The sequence below is a fragment of the Drosophila melanogaster genome, chromosome X (genome assembly GCF_000001215.4).
Source record: "Drosophila melanogaster chromosome X".
Classification (NCBI taxonomy): Eukaryota; Metazoa; Arthropoda; class Insecta; order Diptera; family Drosophilidae; genus Drosophila; species Drosophila melanogaster.
In genome coordinates, this window is record NC_004354.4 from 2,205,514 (window position 1) to 2,222,850 (window position 17,337).

General features: G+C 48.9%; 2 protein-coding genes across 7 annotated transcripts; both read right to left on the reverse strand.

Annotated features, from left to right (window-relative positions):
* Position 1: 1 nt before the first annotated feature.
* On the reverse strand, positions 2 to 8,296 carry SmydA-8 (SET and MYND domain containing, arthropod-specific, member 8). Of its 4 annotated transcripts, none has more exons than NM_001297883.1 (2): positions 2,021 to 3,165; positions 2 to 950 (listed from the first exon to the last, which is right to left on the reverse strand). In NM_001297883.1, the coding sequence occupies exons 1-2, from the start codon at positions 2,969 to 2,971 to the stop codon at positions 513 to 515; spliced, it is 1,389 nt and encodes a 462-aa protein (NP_001284812.1). In that variant the 5' UTR covers positions 2,972 to 3,165; the 3' UTR covers positions 2 to 512. The 4 variants fall into 4 exon arrangements, with proteins under 4 accessions (NP_001284812.1, NP_001014718.1, NP_001284811.1 ...); NM_001014718.2 differs by lacking the exon at positions 2,021 to 3,165 and adding an exon at positions 7,354 to 8,296 and having other exon boundaries at positions 347 to 950; NM_001297882.1 differs by lacking the exon at positions 2,021 to 3,165 and adding an exon at positions 6,877 to 6,953 and having other exon boundaries at positions 347 to 950.
* A 537-nt stretch (positions 8,297 to 8,833) lies between these two features.
* Positions 8,834 to 17,054, reverse strand: Vinc (Vinculin). 3 transcript variants are annotated; one of them, NM_001297884.1, is made up of 6 exons: positions 16,960 to 17,054; positions 14,860 to 15,011; positions 10,392 to 12,582; positions 10,200 to 10,330; positions 9,742 to 10,140; positions 8,834 to 9,609 (listed from the first exon to the last, which is right to left on the reverse strand). In NM_001297884.1, exons 2-6 carry the CDS (start codon positions 14,914 to 14,916, stop codon positions 9,502 to 9,504), a joined length of 2,886 nt encoding a protein of 961 aa, NP_001284813.1. In that variant the 5' UTR covers positions 14,917 to 15,011; positions 16,960 to 17,054; the 3' UTR covers positions 8,834 to 9,501. The 3 variants fall into 3 exon arrangements, with proteins under 3 accessions (NP_001284813.1, NP_476820.1, NP_001284814.1); NM_057472.3 differs by lacking the exon at positions 16,960 to 17,054 and adding an exon at positions 16,719 to 16,835; NM_001297885.1 differs by lacking the exon at positions 16,960 to 17,054 and adding an exon at positions 16,647 to 16,835.
* Positions 17,055 to 17,337: the final 283 nt, after the last annotated feature.

The window sequence follows — 17,337 nt, forward strand, 5'->3', positions numbered from 1 at the left end:
AGGCTCTAGAAATTCATACGCGTTAAGATTACTGCAATCAGTTTTGGCCAATAGCCCCAGAAATGCAATAGATAATCCATGTACCATATAAATCACATGCCATATACATACTGCCCAGTCGACTTGCTCCTCGTCAACACAGCATTCCTTTCACATACTACAGTGCTTGCCAAGACGATCCCAAAAAAACGAATGAGAGCCCAGAGAATCTACATCGTGGCAATTTTCAACTTGTTGGTCAATCGCAGACCGGTGATCTTCGTGGCTAGTTGGCTATTCATATTTATTGTCAGGGCACAGAGGCGTTCCTCGAAAGGGGTCCACATACAGAACGGATTGCAGATATAGTTCGAAAGGATTCGGTGTTTATTGGATTCTTAAGTGACTACGAATAAAATAGCAACAAAGGGCTCGGATGCGATTCACGCCACCCCGAAAAGTACGCATTCACAAAAGCACTCACTCATTCACACCTAAAAAAAAAAAAATGAAGTTTTGAAGCTAAATATGAATCACTGAATCTCCCCGGTGATCAGCTTCTTTAGGGTACACTCTCCGGCTCCCAGCTTGTGGAGGATGGCCAACACTTCCTCGCGGTAGCGATCCATGTGGCCCATCTCCTCCGGAGTGTACTCCTCGTGGTCGAACCGCGTCATCCTCCAGATCACATTCAGCTTGGCCTCGATCAGCACGTAGTTCGAGGAGGGACAGAAGCGCGGACACAGCTCGTTGATGAAGTGGATCATGTCCTGGACACTGCACGAGTTGATACGGTTATTGATGGTGTTCAGCGCGAAGTCCTGGTACTTGGCCATCTTTGCGTGCGGGAACACGTTCTCGCAAGTGATGCACCGCCAGTCCGGCTGCAGTGTCCGAGTCTGGACGGGAATCACCAGGCCACGGCAGCCCTGTTCCCGGCAGAAAAGCGCCGACAAGTAGGTGCCGTTTTCCTGCAAGAAGACAATGGTCAGTGAATCGAAGGACTTGGGGGGAATCAGGAAATCGGGGGTGGAATCTGCAGTCAAAGATCCGGCGGGTTCACGTCCGCCTCTGTCCATTCACGGCGTACAGTTGGTTCCACTCCGAATCGAAATGGAAATCGAAATCGAAATCAGAATCGAAATCAAAATTAACATTCTGTGTGTCATGCTCATGTAAATTTTGGGGGTGTGTGTTAGTAGCCCGGGAACTTTGGATGCCCACATTAAAGGCATATAGGCAAATAGGATCAATGGACTGATAATGTATGCCTCGGAGGTCTTGAACAAGAGTGCGTTTAAGGTGTATATTTAATAGCAAGAATGGAACTGTCCAACGACTGCAGGGCTGTGACAAAGATGTCTCAAGCTCACCCAACTCCCAACAAGTAATTTTGTTACTATGCCCATCAGGCAGTCATTTTAGCAGGGAAAAGTGCGTGTGCCTGTTACCAAATGTTGCCCCTTTGCCCACTTGATGGACACCCCCCCTTGGGCGCGCCCCTGGGCCCTGGTTGATGCAAATCATATAACTAATTTAATTAGGGAACGCATTTGTGTCAGGGGGCCTGGCCAGCGGCGGCCACTGCCAACGCCAGAGGCCATTATTCAACTCATCCCAGAGCGGCAGAGAGCGGCCACATAAATAGATGTGGCCGGCCGGATATGTGGATCGCGTACGTACATACATATATGCCCATGCCACTCACATCCCTACCACACGCGCACTTTCACAACGCCGGTGACATCGGCGTTGGCCAAGAAATGTGCCCGAAATTCAGAGCTTTTCAAATTGCAATTATTGTTTTTTGTTTTGGGACAAATATATTGCGATGGTCGCGATGCAGATGGCGGATAGGGAGAATGATAGCTATCAGGTAGGTTCAGAAAAAGAGGATTGGTGGAAAGTTTGGCGAAGATTGCTATTAACCATGAAGAAACTCCATCAGCCTAGAAATGACCATAGTCAGAAGCTAAGCTTGCAGATGGTGGGAGGAGGGATTACCCAAGGAGACCAGGATTCCTATTGGTACCGTACTCACAGTATTGTCGTGACACCTCACGCAGTCGCAGGCAAAGTGCTTGGTCATCTTGAGGAAGATATTCCGGGTGAGGTTGCCCCAGAGGATCTTGGTGTAGGTCGTGGTAATCTCACCGCCCTTGGGAATATCGCGCGCAGCCCGAACCACCGCCAGTCGACCGTTTTCGAAGTAGTGACTAGCGTTCGGGGTGCACTCGTGGTTCATGATCGCCGTGAGCGGGAACAGACCCCGCAGTAGCGTCTCGTGGCCGCCAGAGCGGCAAGGAGCCTCGAAGGCATTTGTATTGAGCACGCCCACGATCCGGAACAGCTGGTCCATGAACACCCGATCCGTGGTGGGGAAGTTCCGGAAGCATTGGGCCGCCTGGATGATCTCCCGCCGGTAAGCGCGCTCCGCATTCGCTTGCATGGCGTCCACCAGATGCCGCTGTTCCTTGCCCAAGTGGAAGACCCTCACTGCGGTGAGGATCCTCAGCGACATAGGATTCACCTGCTCCTGCTCCGCATCCACGTCTTTGGGCTGCCAGCGACGGAAGTGCTCGCACTCCGCCTGGTGCTCCTCGGAATCCGAACAGGTTTCGCATACGGGCAGGGTGCAGCGATGCCGGCAAAGGAATCCCGTTTGCGGCAGGGTCTCATGACAGCAGATGCAGCTGCTCAGTTGGCCCTTTCTCGCCGTCGGACCGGTGACTAGGGCTCGCTCCTGGAAGATCAGCTCGCCGGCGGCTATGTCTCGGGTGGCAAACACCCCACGACCTGCCACCGTGGAGGAGCTGATGGTCCAGTTGGGCTGCTCTTGGCGCAGATCCCCCAAGTGGACGTCTATCAGCTGCGCCAGCTGCTCGGGCGTGGTGTCGCGACAAGGGGCCATGTGAGCGCTCAGGGCGGCCAGTGTGGTGTCTCCTCCACCACCGCCTGGGCGAGGAGGCGGGCACTGGGCAGCAGTAGACATGGCGACTGCGGTGGGAGGTCGGTCGGAACTGCGGCGAACCAACGCGACGCGCGGCAACTCGGCGAGTGAAGATGTCTCCGCGCAGCTGGGCGGACTACGCGGGAATAGCAACGATATAGTGGCGACAGCGACGACAGCAGCAACATGAGCAGCGGCAGCAGCAGCAGCAACACCACCCAGCACATCAGCAACAACAGCAACAACTGACTGCCGACAGTGGAAGCAACCCAGCAAAGCAGCGACGCTTATGACGTGGACACACCGACGCCCTCGGAGAGCATTAGACACAACTAAAAAAACACAAATTAGAGGCATCCACCAGGGAACGGGGGAAGGCGATTGACGAAAGGGGCCGGGAGGTGAGGAACGGGAAATGGGGGGGCAAGGGGACAACAGCGACAACAGTCAAATATGATTTTTTCCAAGGCACACGCACACTGAAAGCACACACACTCGCCGCCAAGTTCCCATTTACGAAATCCAAAATAACATTTTCCCCGAAGGAAAGAACTTGAGCATTGTGTTCATTGTTTTGGCCAAAATTCGGGCTATTTTTAGGCAGCTTGACACAAAAGTTCAACACTTTTTGTGAGAAGCCAAAAGTTTTGATTCCGCGATAAGCGGTTTCGAAACGTTTTCGGAGTCGGGAACGTGGAGCCACTTGGTGCGCCACTGGGAAATAGAGACATTTGGCTGGGACGACGCAAAGCGGATTTTGCTTTTGACTCTTATTCAATTTGTGCTTGAGCTGTTGTTGCCGTGTGGTTGTTGCTGCCGCTGCTGTGGTTGCTATTGTTGCGTTCAATTGGATTCGCTAGTGGGCGTCCATCGGGGGTTGACGATCGCGAGGGGCATAGTGAAAGGCACTGATGCAGCCATCAGCCATCAGCCATTCAGCCATCAAAGAACATTTCCCACTGTCAATTTGTTCGCCAAACACCTCACTGTGGCTGAAACCCCCAGCCCCCTTCACCGAAGTCTGCTTGCGGTTGGTTATGGACGCCATAAACTGAAACGAAGCCATAGGAGCACCACCCACCCCATCTCATCCCCACCTCCACCCCCATCCCATCGCTATCACCATCTTCATCCGATTTCTGTCGCCCTACGACAATCTGAACGGTTGGCAAAATTATTTGTGGAGATGCAGCGCCATTGATACCAAGCGTGTTTGTCTCCCACGCTGCTACACTGGCCAAAAATGAGTGCACGACGTAATAGGCCGCTCATGGATAGGACTGTAAGCCCTGGAGAGTGTTGCCTAAATGCATACAACGTAGAATAAGAAATGAGTACTACAATCCTGGCTGGCAGTGCAACCCACTTTCTGCGGGTCTAACTACATATGGCAGTGCGTGTGGCCGGGACATAAATTAGGGCTTCGCTGGCCAATGAGTTGCGTGTTCCAGGGGCCAAGGGGTCGGAGACACCAGGCCGCAAAACGAGGTGAGCGTCGCAACACGTGACCTGGTGGGGAGAAGGACCAGTACCAGGACCATGACCAAAAATGGGGTGGCTCCACTCCCAGCTGTTCACTTTCCGACGCGAATGTCACGCACTGTCACATGTTCCAAAGTGGAGTAGGTTCGTCCTGCCACGCCCATTCTCTGCGGTAATACGTAAATCAGTTCTAAAGCGTACGACCTCCGTTCTCCCTGCTCCTGCTACGGACCGCCAGCAACTTATAGTTCGCCCACATTCCAAATCTATTTTCACTTTTACGCGCATTTTATTGGCCCAATCGAACGGAAGCTAGACTGAGCGGCATGAAGCGAATAGAACGCACTCGAATGCCAAATATCAAAAAGCGTGAATACCAACTGAAAAATTATAGGGTGCGTTCGGGCATTATCGACCATGAGTCCTTTAAAGCTATCATGATAAATATTATTACATTAGCACAACCACAACTTTTGTAATAGTCGATCAAATGTGGAATGCCATACCTTGTTGAATTCGTAGCTTAATTTCCTATCCAGTGGCATTCCCAGCTAAAAATATTAAAATTTCACCATTTTTCGAAAAAAAACGTGATGTAACCCCTTATAAAAAAGTGAAAATTTCGCAAAAAATTATTTTTACCAAATTATCTAAAAAATGAAATGGGTCGTTAGGTGAGGTTGTCAGCTGCAAAAAACAGTATGTTTCGTATCTGTGCGTCTTCATTTTGCGAAGTTACAACTAAAAAACCAATAAAAAAGTCGTTCATTTTGACAAACAAATGTGTCATGATTTTTAGTAAAAAAAATATCAGAATTTTGACCACAACTTTTGTAATAGTCGATCAAATGTGGAATGCCATACCTTGTTGAATTCGTAGCTTAATTTCCTATCCAGTGGCATTCCCAGCTAAAAATTTTAAAATTTCACCATTTTTCGAAAAAAAAACGTGATGTAACCCCTTATAAAAAAGTGAAAATTTCGCAAAAAATTATTTTTACCAAATTATCTAAAAAATGAAATGGGTCGTTAGGTGAGGTTGTCAGCTGCAAAAAACAGTATGTTTCGTATCTGTGCGTCTTCATTTTGCGAAGTTACAACTAAAAAACCAATAAAAAAGTCGTTCATTTTGACAAACAAATGTGTCATGATTTTTAGTAAAAAAAATATCAGAATTTTGACCACAACTTTTGTAATAGTCGATCAAATGTGGAATGCCATACCTTGTTGAATTCGTAGCCTAATTTCCTATCCAGTGGCATTCCCAGCTAAAAATTTTAAAATTTCACCATTTTTCGAAAAAAAACGTGATGTAACCCCTTATAAAAAAGTGAAAATTTCGCAAAAAATTATTTTTACCAAATTATCTAAAAAATGAAATGGGTCGTTAGGTGAGGTTGTCAGCTGCAAAAAACAGTATGTTTCGTATCTGTGCGTCTTCATTTTGCGAAGTTACAACTAAAAAACCATTAAAAAAGTCGTTCATTTTGACAAACAAATGTGTCATGATTTTTAGTAAAAAAAATATCAGAATTTTGACCACAACTTTTGTAATAGTCGATCAAATGTGGAATGCCATACCTTGTTGAATTCGTAGCTTAATTTCCTATCCAGTGGCATTCCCAGCTAAAAATTTTAAAATTTCACCATTTTTCGAAAAAAAACGTGATGTAACCCCTTATAAAAAAGTGAAAATTTCGCAAAAAATTATTTTTACCAAATTATCTAAAAAATGAAATGGGTCGTTAGGTGAGGTTGTCAGCTGCAAAAAAACAGTATGTTTCGTATCTGTGCGTCTTCATATTGCGAAGTTTTTCAATCATAGTGATTGATAATTCAATCACTGCTTTTGTTACTTAGTGCCATGAGCAGAAGTGAATAGACAACCTTTTTCCCCAAATAGAAAGGGTAGGCGGAACGAAATTCTCGACAAATTTCAAATGATTCTTTATCCGTTTAAGTTTTAAAGAATTTGTGCTAAAATTTTATATTTAAAGGCGTACAGAGTGAGCGAAAACAAAAGGAAAACCTAGTGTTTTAGTGGATTGACGTGCGACTGGGTCAAAGGGGTATTGAAGAGAAGAGAGGCAATAGCTGTTTTGACGTGCTATACGGACTTTGACAGTATCCGAAATTGAATAAATAAGTAATTCAGTGTGGGCTATGTGGTATGTGTGGGTACTTGAACTAGTTGGGGCGCCTCCATTATGTCAGTATTGGCAGACTGCCCGAATCGTATCATACAATAAAATATACCGACTACTACATTGTGGGCAAACAGTTTAGTTGGTTATTGCCCCCAGTGCGATAGCCAGCAAGATGTCATTCAAAAAAGATAGTTATTGTAAAGCTATCGAAATATTTGTGTGTGGGGGGACATGCATTCGTATTTGTTTCGTTTATCAGTAAGTTATCTTGATTGCTCGTCTGCGAGAGCTCTTCTCGACAATAAAAGCAGTACTCACTGAAGGCAGATCCTCTATGTGGACACGTTTTGGGATCATCGCTGCTTTCGGTGTCGGCCAGCTGCCTTGACTTAATCATTCACTTAATCGCATTGACTTATTGCTCATCGGATGTTTCTCTCGCGCTCACACTTGCATTCCCCAGGGGCGTCTAACTAGGGGCTTTCTACCTTATCAGCAAAGCATTTAGATAAGCCAATTTCAAGATGAAAACTGACATCTACATAATATTGTTACTGCAAATAACTTCCTAGAAACCACTGAGTTCCAATATATATTATAGGGCTGGTGAGAATCTTAATCTTATGTCTGTGTCGAAAGTCCCCTTCTCGTATGCCCCTGCGATGACATTTTTCGGCCCTACCGAGTGAGCTATTTCGGTGGCACTTCTCAGCAATAGCGACATTCTCGCCGCAGTGGCCCTCTTGCGATGCAGTGCCTCATCCAAATTGAAAATCAGCTTACAAGTGAACTCACCGTGGGATCTTGGCATCGAACGCACTTGCAGATGAAGTGCTTAGTCATTCCGAGGAATATTTTTCTAGCCAGCGTGGACCATAGTAACTTGGCGTACGACATGGTGATTTCGGCTCCAGCTGGAATCCGTTCAGTAGCGCACACCACAATGGTTTCTCCGTTTTCGAAGTGGTGCGCTGCATTCGGGGTGCACTGGTGGTTCAGGAGTCCAGCCAAAGGGAACAGCGCCCGCACCAACACCTCGTGGCCATCCACATTGCTTCGGCTTTCGAAGGCGTTGGTGTTGAAGGCGCAGATGGTGCGATAGAAGTAGTCCAACATGTCCTGCTCCCGCGGAAAGTGCTCAAAGCAATCGGCAGCCCGTTGGACCTCCTGCATATAGTACCGATCCATATTGGCCTGCATGGCATACAGCAACTTTCGGCTGGCTTCGTCCAGAAAGAAGCATCGCACAACACTAAGAATCCTAAGGGCGCGCGGTTCGATTCTCTGGCTCTCCAGAGGCTTCCACTTGCGAAAGAGCTTGCACTCTAGGTCGTGACGCGTGGAGTCCCGGCACTCCGAGCAAACTGGTAATCCGCATCCGGCTGGGCAGAGGGCTGCCGAGTCCGTGGATCCCGGAATCAGGCGGTAGCAGAGGGTGCAAGTGCGCAGATTCATGGACCTATGAGCTGTTGGACCCACGAGCAACGTGTGCTCACGGAAGAGCTCCTCGCCAGCGGCTATTTCTCTGGTGGCAAAGATGCCCCTACCGGAAATTGGAGAGTCGGCCACCCGCCAAGAGGGCTCCTCCGGTCGCAGGTCACCCAAGTGGATGTTTATCAGTTCGGCTAATTCCTGCGTGGACGCACTGATGGTCATTTGGCTTGAGGATCTCGGTTCCTCTGTAACAGGTGTGCTAGTGGACATATCGGCTGCAGTAAGGGCAACTCTCTCTTGATTCCGTCGATAACCGAAACGCTACTGACCGCTGCCGCATCGGAAACTCTCTGATCGTGCGAGTTTCCTCGCTTTTCTCGGAGTGACAGCTAATTATAGTCTGGTGGCTCTCGGATTTCCCGACTGCTCGCTGGACAGGCACAGCTGGCGGATATGCTGCCGTCGGAAAATAAACACTAGCCTTTTATTGGAATTGTTGTTAACCCACTGAGGGCATTGCTCAAACATTTATATGTACTTTTAAGCAATTAATATAAACTGATTTATTTTTGCGTGTGCTGAATTTCGTAATAGTCTATATTAGCCTTTACTTTTCCTAACGCGTAATATTTGTGGTAGGCAACACTGCGTATGATTAATGTACTTGCAGCGACTACGTATACGTAATATTCTATTACAGGCGCGATTTGTTGTTCCAAGCAGAAGAGAAACAATCATAGCATACTTTCAGGCGCAGGCGTAAACCCTTAACGAAAGGAAGTCAAGTGGGTCACATTAAGTTCAACGTAACAAAACAACCAGTCCACAAAATAAACACTTTGAAGTTCAGTTTTATTTTATTATATATTGAACATGACACACATCGTTTTGGGTTAAAACTTGGGCTTCGCGCATCCGTCGCTGTTTTAGTAAGTTAGATTTCGAACATAAACTGGACTCTGAAACGCAAACAAGGGCTTCGATAAATGCTTCTGTTAGTACACTACAAATACGATGGAGGGGCGATTCTAGATTCCTTGGAGCGCAAGCCCATTGAAAATGGTCTCTTATTATATACGTTGCATTCGCTTAAATCTGACTGCTGTATGTACATATTGCTTTCCTGTTCCTCTCTCTTTTTCGTGGCTATCGCTTTGCTTTATTGCACGCTTAATAATTAATGTGTTTATTAAAATTATCGAAACAAAATCAGCATAGGATCGGGTGGGGGAAGGGAAATGGGCTGTGGAAGGGGGCACGAAGGCGGGGGCGGGGACATGAGCACAAGTTCTTGGAGCACATAATAAATAGTTGCAGGCACTTACATAACTGGCGTTCAGATGGAACCGATTAGGGATTAACATTTAAAATAGAAATCATTAAGATTAGTGTTTAGCTTTGTATGTTACACAAGGCACGCGGCTGGCGGCATTCGGTCAGGTGGGTTGAGGGCGGTGGGCAGATGGTCAGGTGCCTTCCTCCAGCATCCCCGTAGGCACTGACAATCGCCTAGTACTGGTACCACGGCTGTCGGCGCACCCACTGCAAACGATTGCTGGTTTGATCCGACCGGATCTTGATGCTGGCTCCTTCGGCGGCGCGCACCGTCTCCTTCACCTGGAATCGCACATAGAAAGAGAGGATTTAGCAATGAAAAGGAACTGGTAAAGGTAAAGCCCAGAAGCTTCAGGAATGGCGACTCCTTCCTGTGAATTTGGCTAGGCAATTACTAAGCATTTCGAGACTTACGCTCTGCATCAGGTTCTGGGCATTGCCCACAAGCATCTCGGTGGCCTCGCGATCCTCGTCGGATCCCTGGGCGCCCAGCATCGTGGCCTTCACGGTGGACAGGATTTTCAGCTGGGTGCCGATGGTGGGGATGCGTTCGCACACTTGGAGCAGGTTGGTGCGGATGCGTCGATCAGTGCACTGGCGGGCCAACTCCTTAGCCAATCGGGTCACGTCCTCGGAGGCCTCGGCGATCTTCTTGGCGGTGGCGATCAGCTCCCGCTTGCTGCCCCTCGAATCGGACAGCACTAGCTCGCTGAGGCGGGCCATCAGGATCGCCATGCGCTTGGCGGCCGCAATGATCTCGTTGTCCTTGGACGACCACTGGCGCACCTCCTGGTGCAAGCCACGGGCGGCGATCTACGGGCAAAAAGCGGATTAGTATCCAATCTAACGCTCCAAATGGCAGTTCTACTCACCAAGATGGGCTGGTTGGCATGTGGCATCGTGCGGAAGACGCCCTCGTCTTCATCATCCGTTTCCGGAGGTGGCGGACGCACTGGCGCCAATCCTTCTCTTGGCAGTGGTGGGCGTGGAGGCGCACGCTCGGCTGGCAAAGACATTAAACAGTTAACACATACTTTGGAATATATGTGGTCCTGAATGCTTACCATTCTGGTTGGAAAGATGCAGGGCACTCAGCTCCGGAATGGGTGGCGGCAGGGAAGTGGGCAGTGGTGGTGGCTGCGGTGGCGCAATAGCGTCTCGCACCTCACGCACATCGCCCAGGAGCCGCTGGAAGGAGTTCTTCCAAGCGGCCGCTGCCGCCGGATCGGCAATGTTGGTGGCCACCAGCTTTGCGTCGCCAACCATGGCGGGCAGCGAACGCTCCAACCGGTTGGCGGCGGCATTCAAGCGCTCCGTGAACACCGGATCCTCAGAGTTATCCGCCTCCTGTTTAGCTACCAACAAGACCCTATTGATCAGGCGGGCAATGTTCGAGGTGTTGTCCACCATCTTCTGCGGCTGGCGGGCATGGATAGCATCCTCACAGAGCTTGGCGTAAACCTGCATGTGCTCCTCGGATGTTTTAATGAAGTCCGCCGGGTCCGTGGCCTGGTCGCAGAGGGTGCGCATGCGCAGCACGGTATCCGCGTACTGCTGCTTCAGGTTCTGCAGATGCTCGTCCGCGGCCTTGCTGCCCGGATAGTTCATTCGGATGCGACCAGCGCTGATAAGCTGAGGTGTGAGGGAGTCCACCTGGGCGGCGGAAGAGAGCAGAATCTCGGCGATCTTCTTATTGCCGCAGGCTCCACCGGCGGCCACCATTCTGGAGGTCTTCGAGGCGCGATCGCTGAAGGCCTGCAGGTTGTTGGACTTCTGGTTGAAGTTCTGCTCCCGTCCGGGTGTTCCCTCTGGCTGGAGCACCGCCTCCGTAAACTGTTTTAGCGGGGTGCTCACGTCCATGAAGTCCTGCACAATGCGATTGACCAGGGCATTCTGGATAGCCGCCTTCAGCTCGTAGAGCTTCTGGGTGAGCTGCTTGGCGGCCTGCTTGGCCGCCGGGCCGGATCCGGCTGCCTGGCGTTTGAGGCGCTCCACTTCGTCACACAGCTGCTGGATCTCGGCCTTCTGGTGGCCGGGGCAGCCCTCGGCTACCTTGCGACCCTCCTCCACAATCAGGTTAATAGCCCGCTCTCCGAGGCCACCATCGTTGATTTCCGGGTGCTGAAGCCACTTCACCGCCTGCTCTAATCGACCCTGGATGGTGTGGGCCGTCTGTTGAACTCCAGCCTTATCCACGCCGAGCACCGCCTGGTGCACCAGGGATTTGAGCTCTCCCATGCGATCGCGTATGCCCCTGACCAGGGACTCCGCTTGGGGACTCTGGCCCTTGCCCTCCTGGCGCAGCTCGCACAAGGTGTTGGCCATAGCCGTCACCTCATCAGCCAGCTTGCGGATGGGATAAGAGTCCTGGGGCAGACAGCGCTCTGAGATCTCCGTAGCATTATCGATCACTTGGCGCAGAGCCTTCTCGCCCACGCCGCCTCGCAAGGCATAGGGATTCGATAGCCACTCGTTGGCCTGCTCCATTTTGTTGGAAATGGCATTGGAGAGCTTTTTCAGCACAGTGAGGTTGTCCAGCTCGCTGGTGTCCTCATCGTAGGTAGTCAGCTGCAGCACGCGGATGATCTCCTGCAGCTCGTCGCTCATCCTGGCGGCCAGGTAGTTCCTGTTCTCAGCCGCTTCCTCAGCTCCGCGGCCCTGCTGCTCCACAATGTGGATGTAGACCTTCATACTGCAGATGAGGATTGGGGCCAGGGTCTTCACTTGCTCCAAGCATCGCACCAATATCTCGCTGTGCACCTGGTGGGTCAGCTCCTTCTCGCGGGCGCCCACCTCCCGGTGCACCTTGCTCAGACAGGGCGAGAGGTCCTTGAGGAACTGCACCAGCTGTTCCATGGTGTTTATCACCTCCGCCACGGCTAAGTAGTCCAGTACCCTCTTGCACTCCTGGATGATCTTCCGCACCTCACTCTCGTCGAAGCAAAGCAGCAGCGAGGAGGTGCCCTGCAGAATGCCGCGGCTTCCCTCGATTAGCTTCTTGCGCGCCGGACCCGAGTACGGGTCGGAGCGGAGCATATCGGACGCCTCCTCCAGCAGCTGCGAGGCACCCTCCACGCGGTGCAATGCCGAGGGCATGTCCTGGCGCAGGATCTTGTCGTCGGAGCTGTTGATCGTATCGCGGCCCACCTTCACGAGATTAGCCACTGCCGCCGACACCACCTGCACCGGTCGACTGAGGTCCGGCATCGCGTTGCCATCCTCGGCCTCCTCGTGCAGGATCACCAGACGAGATACCTGCCGGTCACGGGGAAAAGTGCAGTCATTAGTACAGGATTTTATATTTATGTATATCTAGAAATTATTCGTTCGGGGAGCTTGAAATGCATTGGGGCATCATGTAAGGTGTCCGACAAGTCAGATGTTGGAATCGGCCTCCCTTGAATATTAGCATAATCTACCCTTTGCAGGAATTCCCCAGCTGGTATTATTGCGATAAAATAATTCGTGTTTGAATTGGCAATCTTGTTTCACATTCGATTTGTCGATTGGGGGATTTTGAATTAGAGACAAAACAATTGGATATCTGTTATATGAATGCGCCTCCATCGGTGACCAGTGATTACTTCATTCCCGTTCAAGCGCGATGATTGATCAATCAATTCCAATGGAGTTGTTTATGGCAGCAAAACTGTTAATGATCTTGCTGCGTGATCGCTCGGCGGCAGGCCCATTTGGACTTATCGTCGATCCAACGGCTTCGCGCTCCGTTCATTCATCGACTTGGGGAGCTGGTGGAGAGCGCTAGAAATGAAAACGGCGTGGGCGGCGCCATGGAACGCCACATGGTGCACGGAATTTGGACTTGACATCAGCACCTGCTCAAGGTGTTTTTGGCCATGGCCATCTGCCTATTTATAGGCAATGAGCAGTGCGCAGCGTCCGCCGACGCTAATCTCCACTGAGCCCCATTAAACCGAAACTAAATCGAAGCGCGGCTAAGTCAAAGACTTAAGACTTAACTGGTGTAAGCTGGCGGATTAGGTGGTTAGCCACTGAGTGCTGGGCAATACACGTCCGGGGTGCACCCTCCTGCTCCAGACCCCCCCCCCCCCCGCGTTGGGCGCCACTTTTGCAATTAGCAACAATTGGCCTACTTGATTAATTAATTATGCAATTAAGCTCCTAGTCGCTAGTTGGAAGGCCCCTCGCTGCTCATCCAACGACTAATTATACGGACAGAGACATGTGTGCCCGACTTATGTATCCATGCGCTGATGGATGTGGTGAATGATCGTTTTTAATTCATTTGTTTGCCAGCAGCACCCACCACACTCAATCCGCCCCACGGCGGATGACTAATGCACTGGGTTTGCTTTTTGGCACAGATTTCAGACCACAATCCTCACTCATCCGCGTCGCTACAGATGTGCTAGGTACACCTACAACTCCCACACCTTCGGTCCTCACCTCCTAAAGCATGTAGCCTATAGCCTATAGCCTTTGATTTTGCTCTGACTTTGCTTTCGCCATGATTTCATTTTCATTGCTTGTCCGTCGTAAATGTTTTTATTTTGGTTGTTTCCTCTCGCTGACGCCGAATGTTGTTGCCGCCGTTGTTGGATTTTACTAAACGTATTTTATGCTGCTATTTTTGGAACTCGGCCAAAAGGCACCCCCCATCCCCGATGCTCCGATCGCCACTTATTTGTTTTCTTTGCTCCGCCTGATTTTTCATTTTCATTTGTTGCGTTATTAAATTAAAATTCTGCCTGTCCTCAGAAGCTCAGGTTGGCGCTGGCCTCTGATCAACATTTATTCTTATTATTTCCACCTCATTTATTTTTAGACCAGTTAAGTAACGCCCGAAAACAAAACAACGAAGACGCTGATCGCTGATCGCAAATCACCTCCGCTCCGCTCGTTTGTTTCTTCGCCTCATGATGGAAACACACATGAATAGATGGATATATATGGAGGGGGCGATCGGATCGGAAAGGACAGAAAGAACTGTGGCATAAATCTATATATAATATATGGCAGAACACCCAACACATGCCACACGTATGCAGTTGGGGGAATCAGGTGCGAATGGCAACTATAGCTAACGATAGGTGATCGATCAGTGAGTTACGGTGGGGAAAGCGGAAAAGTGGAAAGTGGAGTCAGTGGTGCGCAGTCACAACTACCATAAACATATACACTGGGAAAAGTGGACTTGCATAAGGCAGAGGTTTCCAAACAAGGCATAGTTAACTAGACGGGTTGGTCTCTTATGTACTTTAAAACAATTTTTGTGAAATACTTTAATTTACTTTAGAACAATACATCTATTAAAATACTGATTTTGCTAGTCAAGCTTAACTTTCAGAGTTGCTTTTTCCAGTGTAGTGCATGCATGTACGTATGCATGTCCTTCTAACCAGCGTCTAAATAACCATGGAACGTTACCTTCTTGGGCGCCAATTTGCTTACTAGTTATAGCTATGCGGACGAGAGATTTGCTTGAAACGTAAGTTTAGCCCTCTGACCCAAAACCCACAGGAGTGGACCCCGTCCGAGGACGATGCTTACCTGTTGGGCAACAGGATCTAGAATGCTCTCGATGGTTTTTGTGTGAAAGACGGGCATTTTGGCTGCGCTTTTCGTCTGATTCCTGTTTTCAGTTTGGTTGTCTCAGAGTTTATTGTTCCTCTCTCTTTCTCGTGGGCCAGATCTGTAGTGAGCTGAAAGAACGAAAGAAATTTAAATGAGCCAAATGAACCACGAAGTTGGACAATCATCTCGGGGGTTATCTCTGTGAATTCCACCTGAACTGTTAGATAAGAGTAAGTAAGGCACGCCGTGGCGTTCTAGTTTCTTGCGAGAGTAACCATATCTCGCTTGCCATGGTGAAGGCATGCGTTTAGTGATATGTTTCAAAAACAAATTGTGAGCGATCATGGATTTTTCCAAGCACAACACACTCCAATTGACTGGCACGCCATATTCGAGCTGTGCTGCAAGTCAACGAAAATGTGAAAACTACAGCATGTAAATCAATTGATCAGCGCATAACTATCGGCCTTGTGCCCAATTCAAGTTCCCAACGATTGATGTAAACAATCAATTTAACTAGCCTGTTCAGAAGTGCACAAGGACCTTAAAAGACCCCTCCCAAAAAGTCGTTCCCTGCGTTATGGTAAGTTCCCAAGGGTCTGGGTATTTCGCCTGAAGTTTTCTTTTTCTGCTTTTCGCATATGTTCTGTTGATTCAGTTCTGTTCTGTTGATTCAGTTTTCTTGTTGGGGCTTTCGCTTTAATAACGATGACGCATCTTGTGAGGTCACTCGCCAGACTTTTGGGGGATGTCGATATTGGGTATCGGATTGGAAATGAAACTGCTACAGTGACGCACTAACTGGCCAGGGTGCGGACCGTAATTGGCCATGATTTACGGCAAAAGGTGGCAAACAGTGGGAGATGGTGGAAAATTGTGGTAAAGAGTAAAAGCGGGAAATGCGAAAGCGAAACTCGCGCCAAAGACATTGAAAATACGACTTCCTCTAGAGGGGAACTGACTATCTGCCGCGTGGGAGGGTCCAATTTTGGGTTGGGGTTCGGACTGGGGCTGGGGCAGTTCTCCCCTCTCTTTCGCCCTCCAGCCAGTGGGAGCACAGAGTATTTCTGGACTTTCAGAACCTGCACACAGTGCACACACACTCTCTGCCAGATGAATATCTAAATATACAAGTCTAAATATACAGGAATAGTTGTGATGTACGTCCGCCACTTATGGAATTTTGCTTTCGATTGATTTTTGCCATTCTCAACGCCCGGTTTGAAAATTCGAGCTGTGGGCTGGGGTTTATTGACTTGGCGGTTCGTGGCCATTTATGGCTAACAAATTCCAGCCAATGTTGCAGCAACACACACACTTCCAATCGGACAGGTTGATCGGAGCAGCTTCTTATCAGAAGCTCTAGAAGTGCGCTACCTAGTACACCAATGGGATTATGGATATGGATCGCAGATTCTGTTTCCAGGCAAAGTGCTCCCAATTGGGATAATGATCTGAGCCACACACACACACACACTCTCACACATAATACACTCAAACAAAATCGAAGTCTCGAAAAATCAGCAAGTGGGTCTCCCGAACGTGATCTCTCTCTGAACTGGAATCACTTTGTTATTGCACATTACTTCACTGCTTCTTTTTCGACTTTGTCACTGGGAATTTATTAATCACGACACCACTACTCTTGCAGCAGCAGCAACAATTGGTTCACACACAAACGCACCACAACAAAAACATAAAAGAAATGCAAATAAGCAGAGTGAATAACAAACTAAATGTAGCAAAACACTGCTGCTCATCACCAGCTTGTTGACGGATAATTCATCGAAATGGAATTACTCCCTCTATATGTATGCCGATGCTTAGTTATTTACTTTGTCTGGCTCGATTTTGCTGCGCCCCAACTTTCTTGCCCGACTGTTCTTTCAATACTAAAAAAAGATTTCGATTGGGGGGCGCACACACACACGCTGGCGCACTCAGCCAGTCTGCGCACAGTGGGCGTCATAGGCCCAGATTCTGGCTCTTCTAACTGCGAAAGCTCAGCCGATTAACAGCTTTTTAACACATTTTGTTTCAACAAACATATCTTATACGTGTAAATTATTTTCTTACATGCATACAGCCTATTTATCTTAATTAGTTTCGAAGTTAAGAAATCCAATTAAGCATAAAAATAGAAGAAATGTGCACTTAAGCCCACTTGGAGCGAGATTTTGACCACTGTTCGAGGGTGACGCTATTATCGCTGTTCTCTATTCTTTCGCTAGCTCGCTCGCTCGCTTTTTCTGTTTCCCCCTTTCTTAGCCGCTGCTTCTTCTTGCCGCTGGGACTCTGGCCGATGACAGCCAGTGATATCGATAGGCTCCGCATTCTATGAGTGATCGTATTTGAAATTGAATAGCGAACAAGTTCGGGATTCGCAATTAAATAACACCCGCAAATCTGGCAAATCGCCTGTACGATTGCATAATAGAAATATGCTCCATGTGC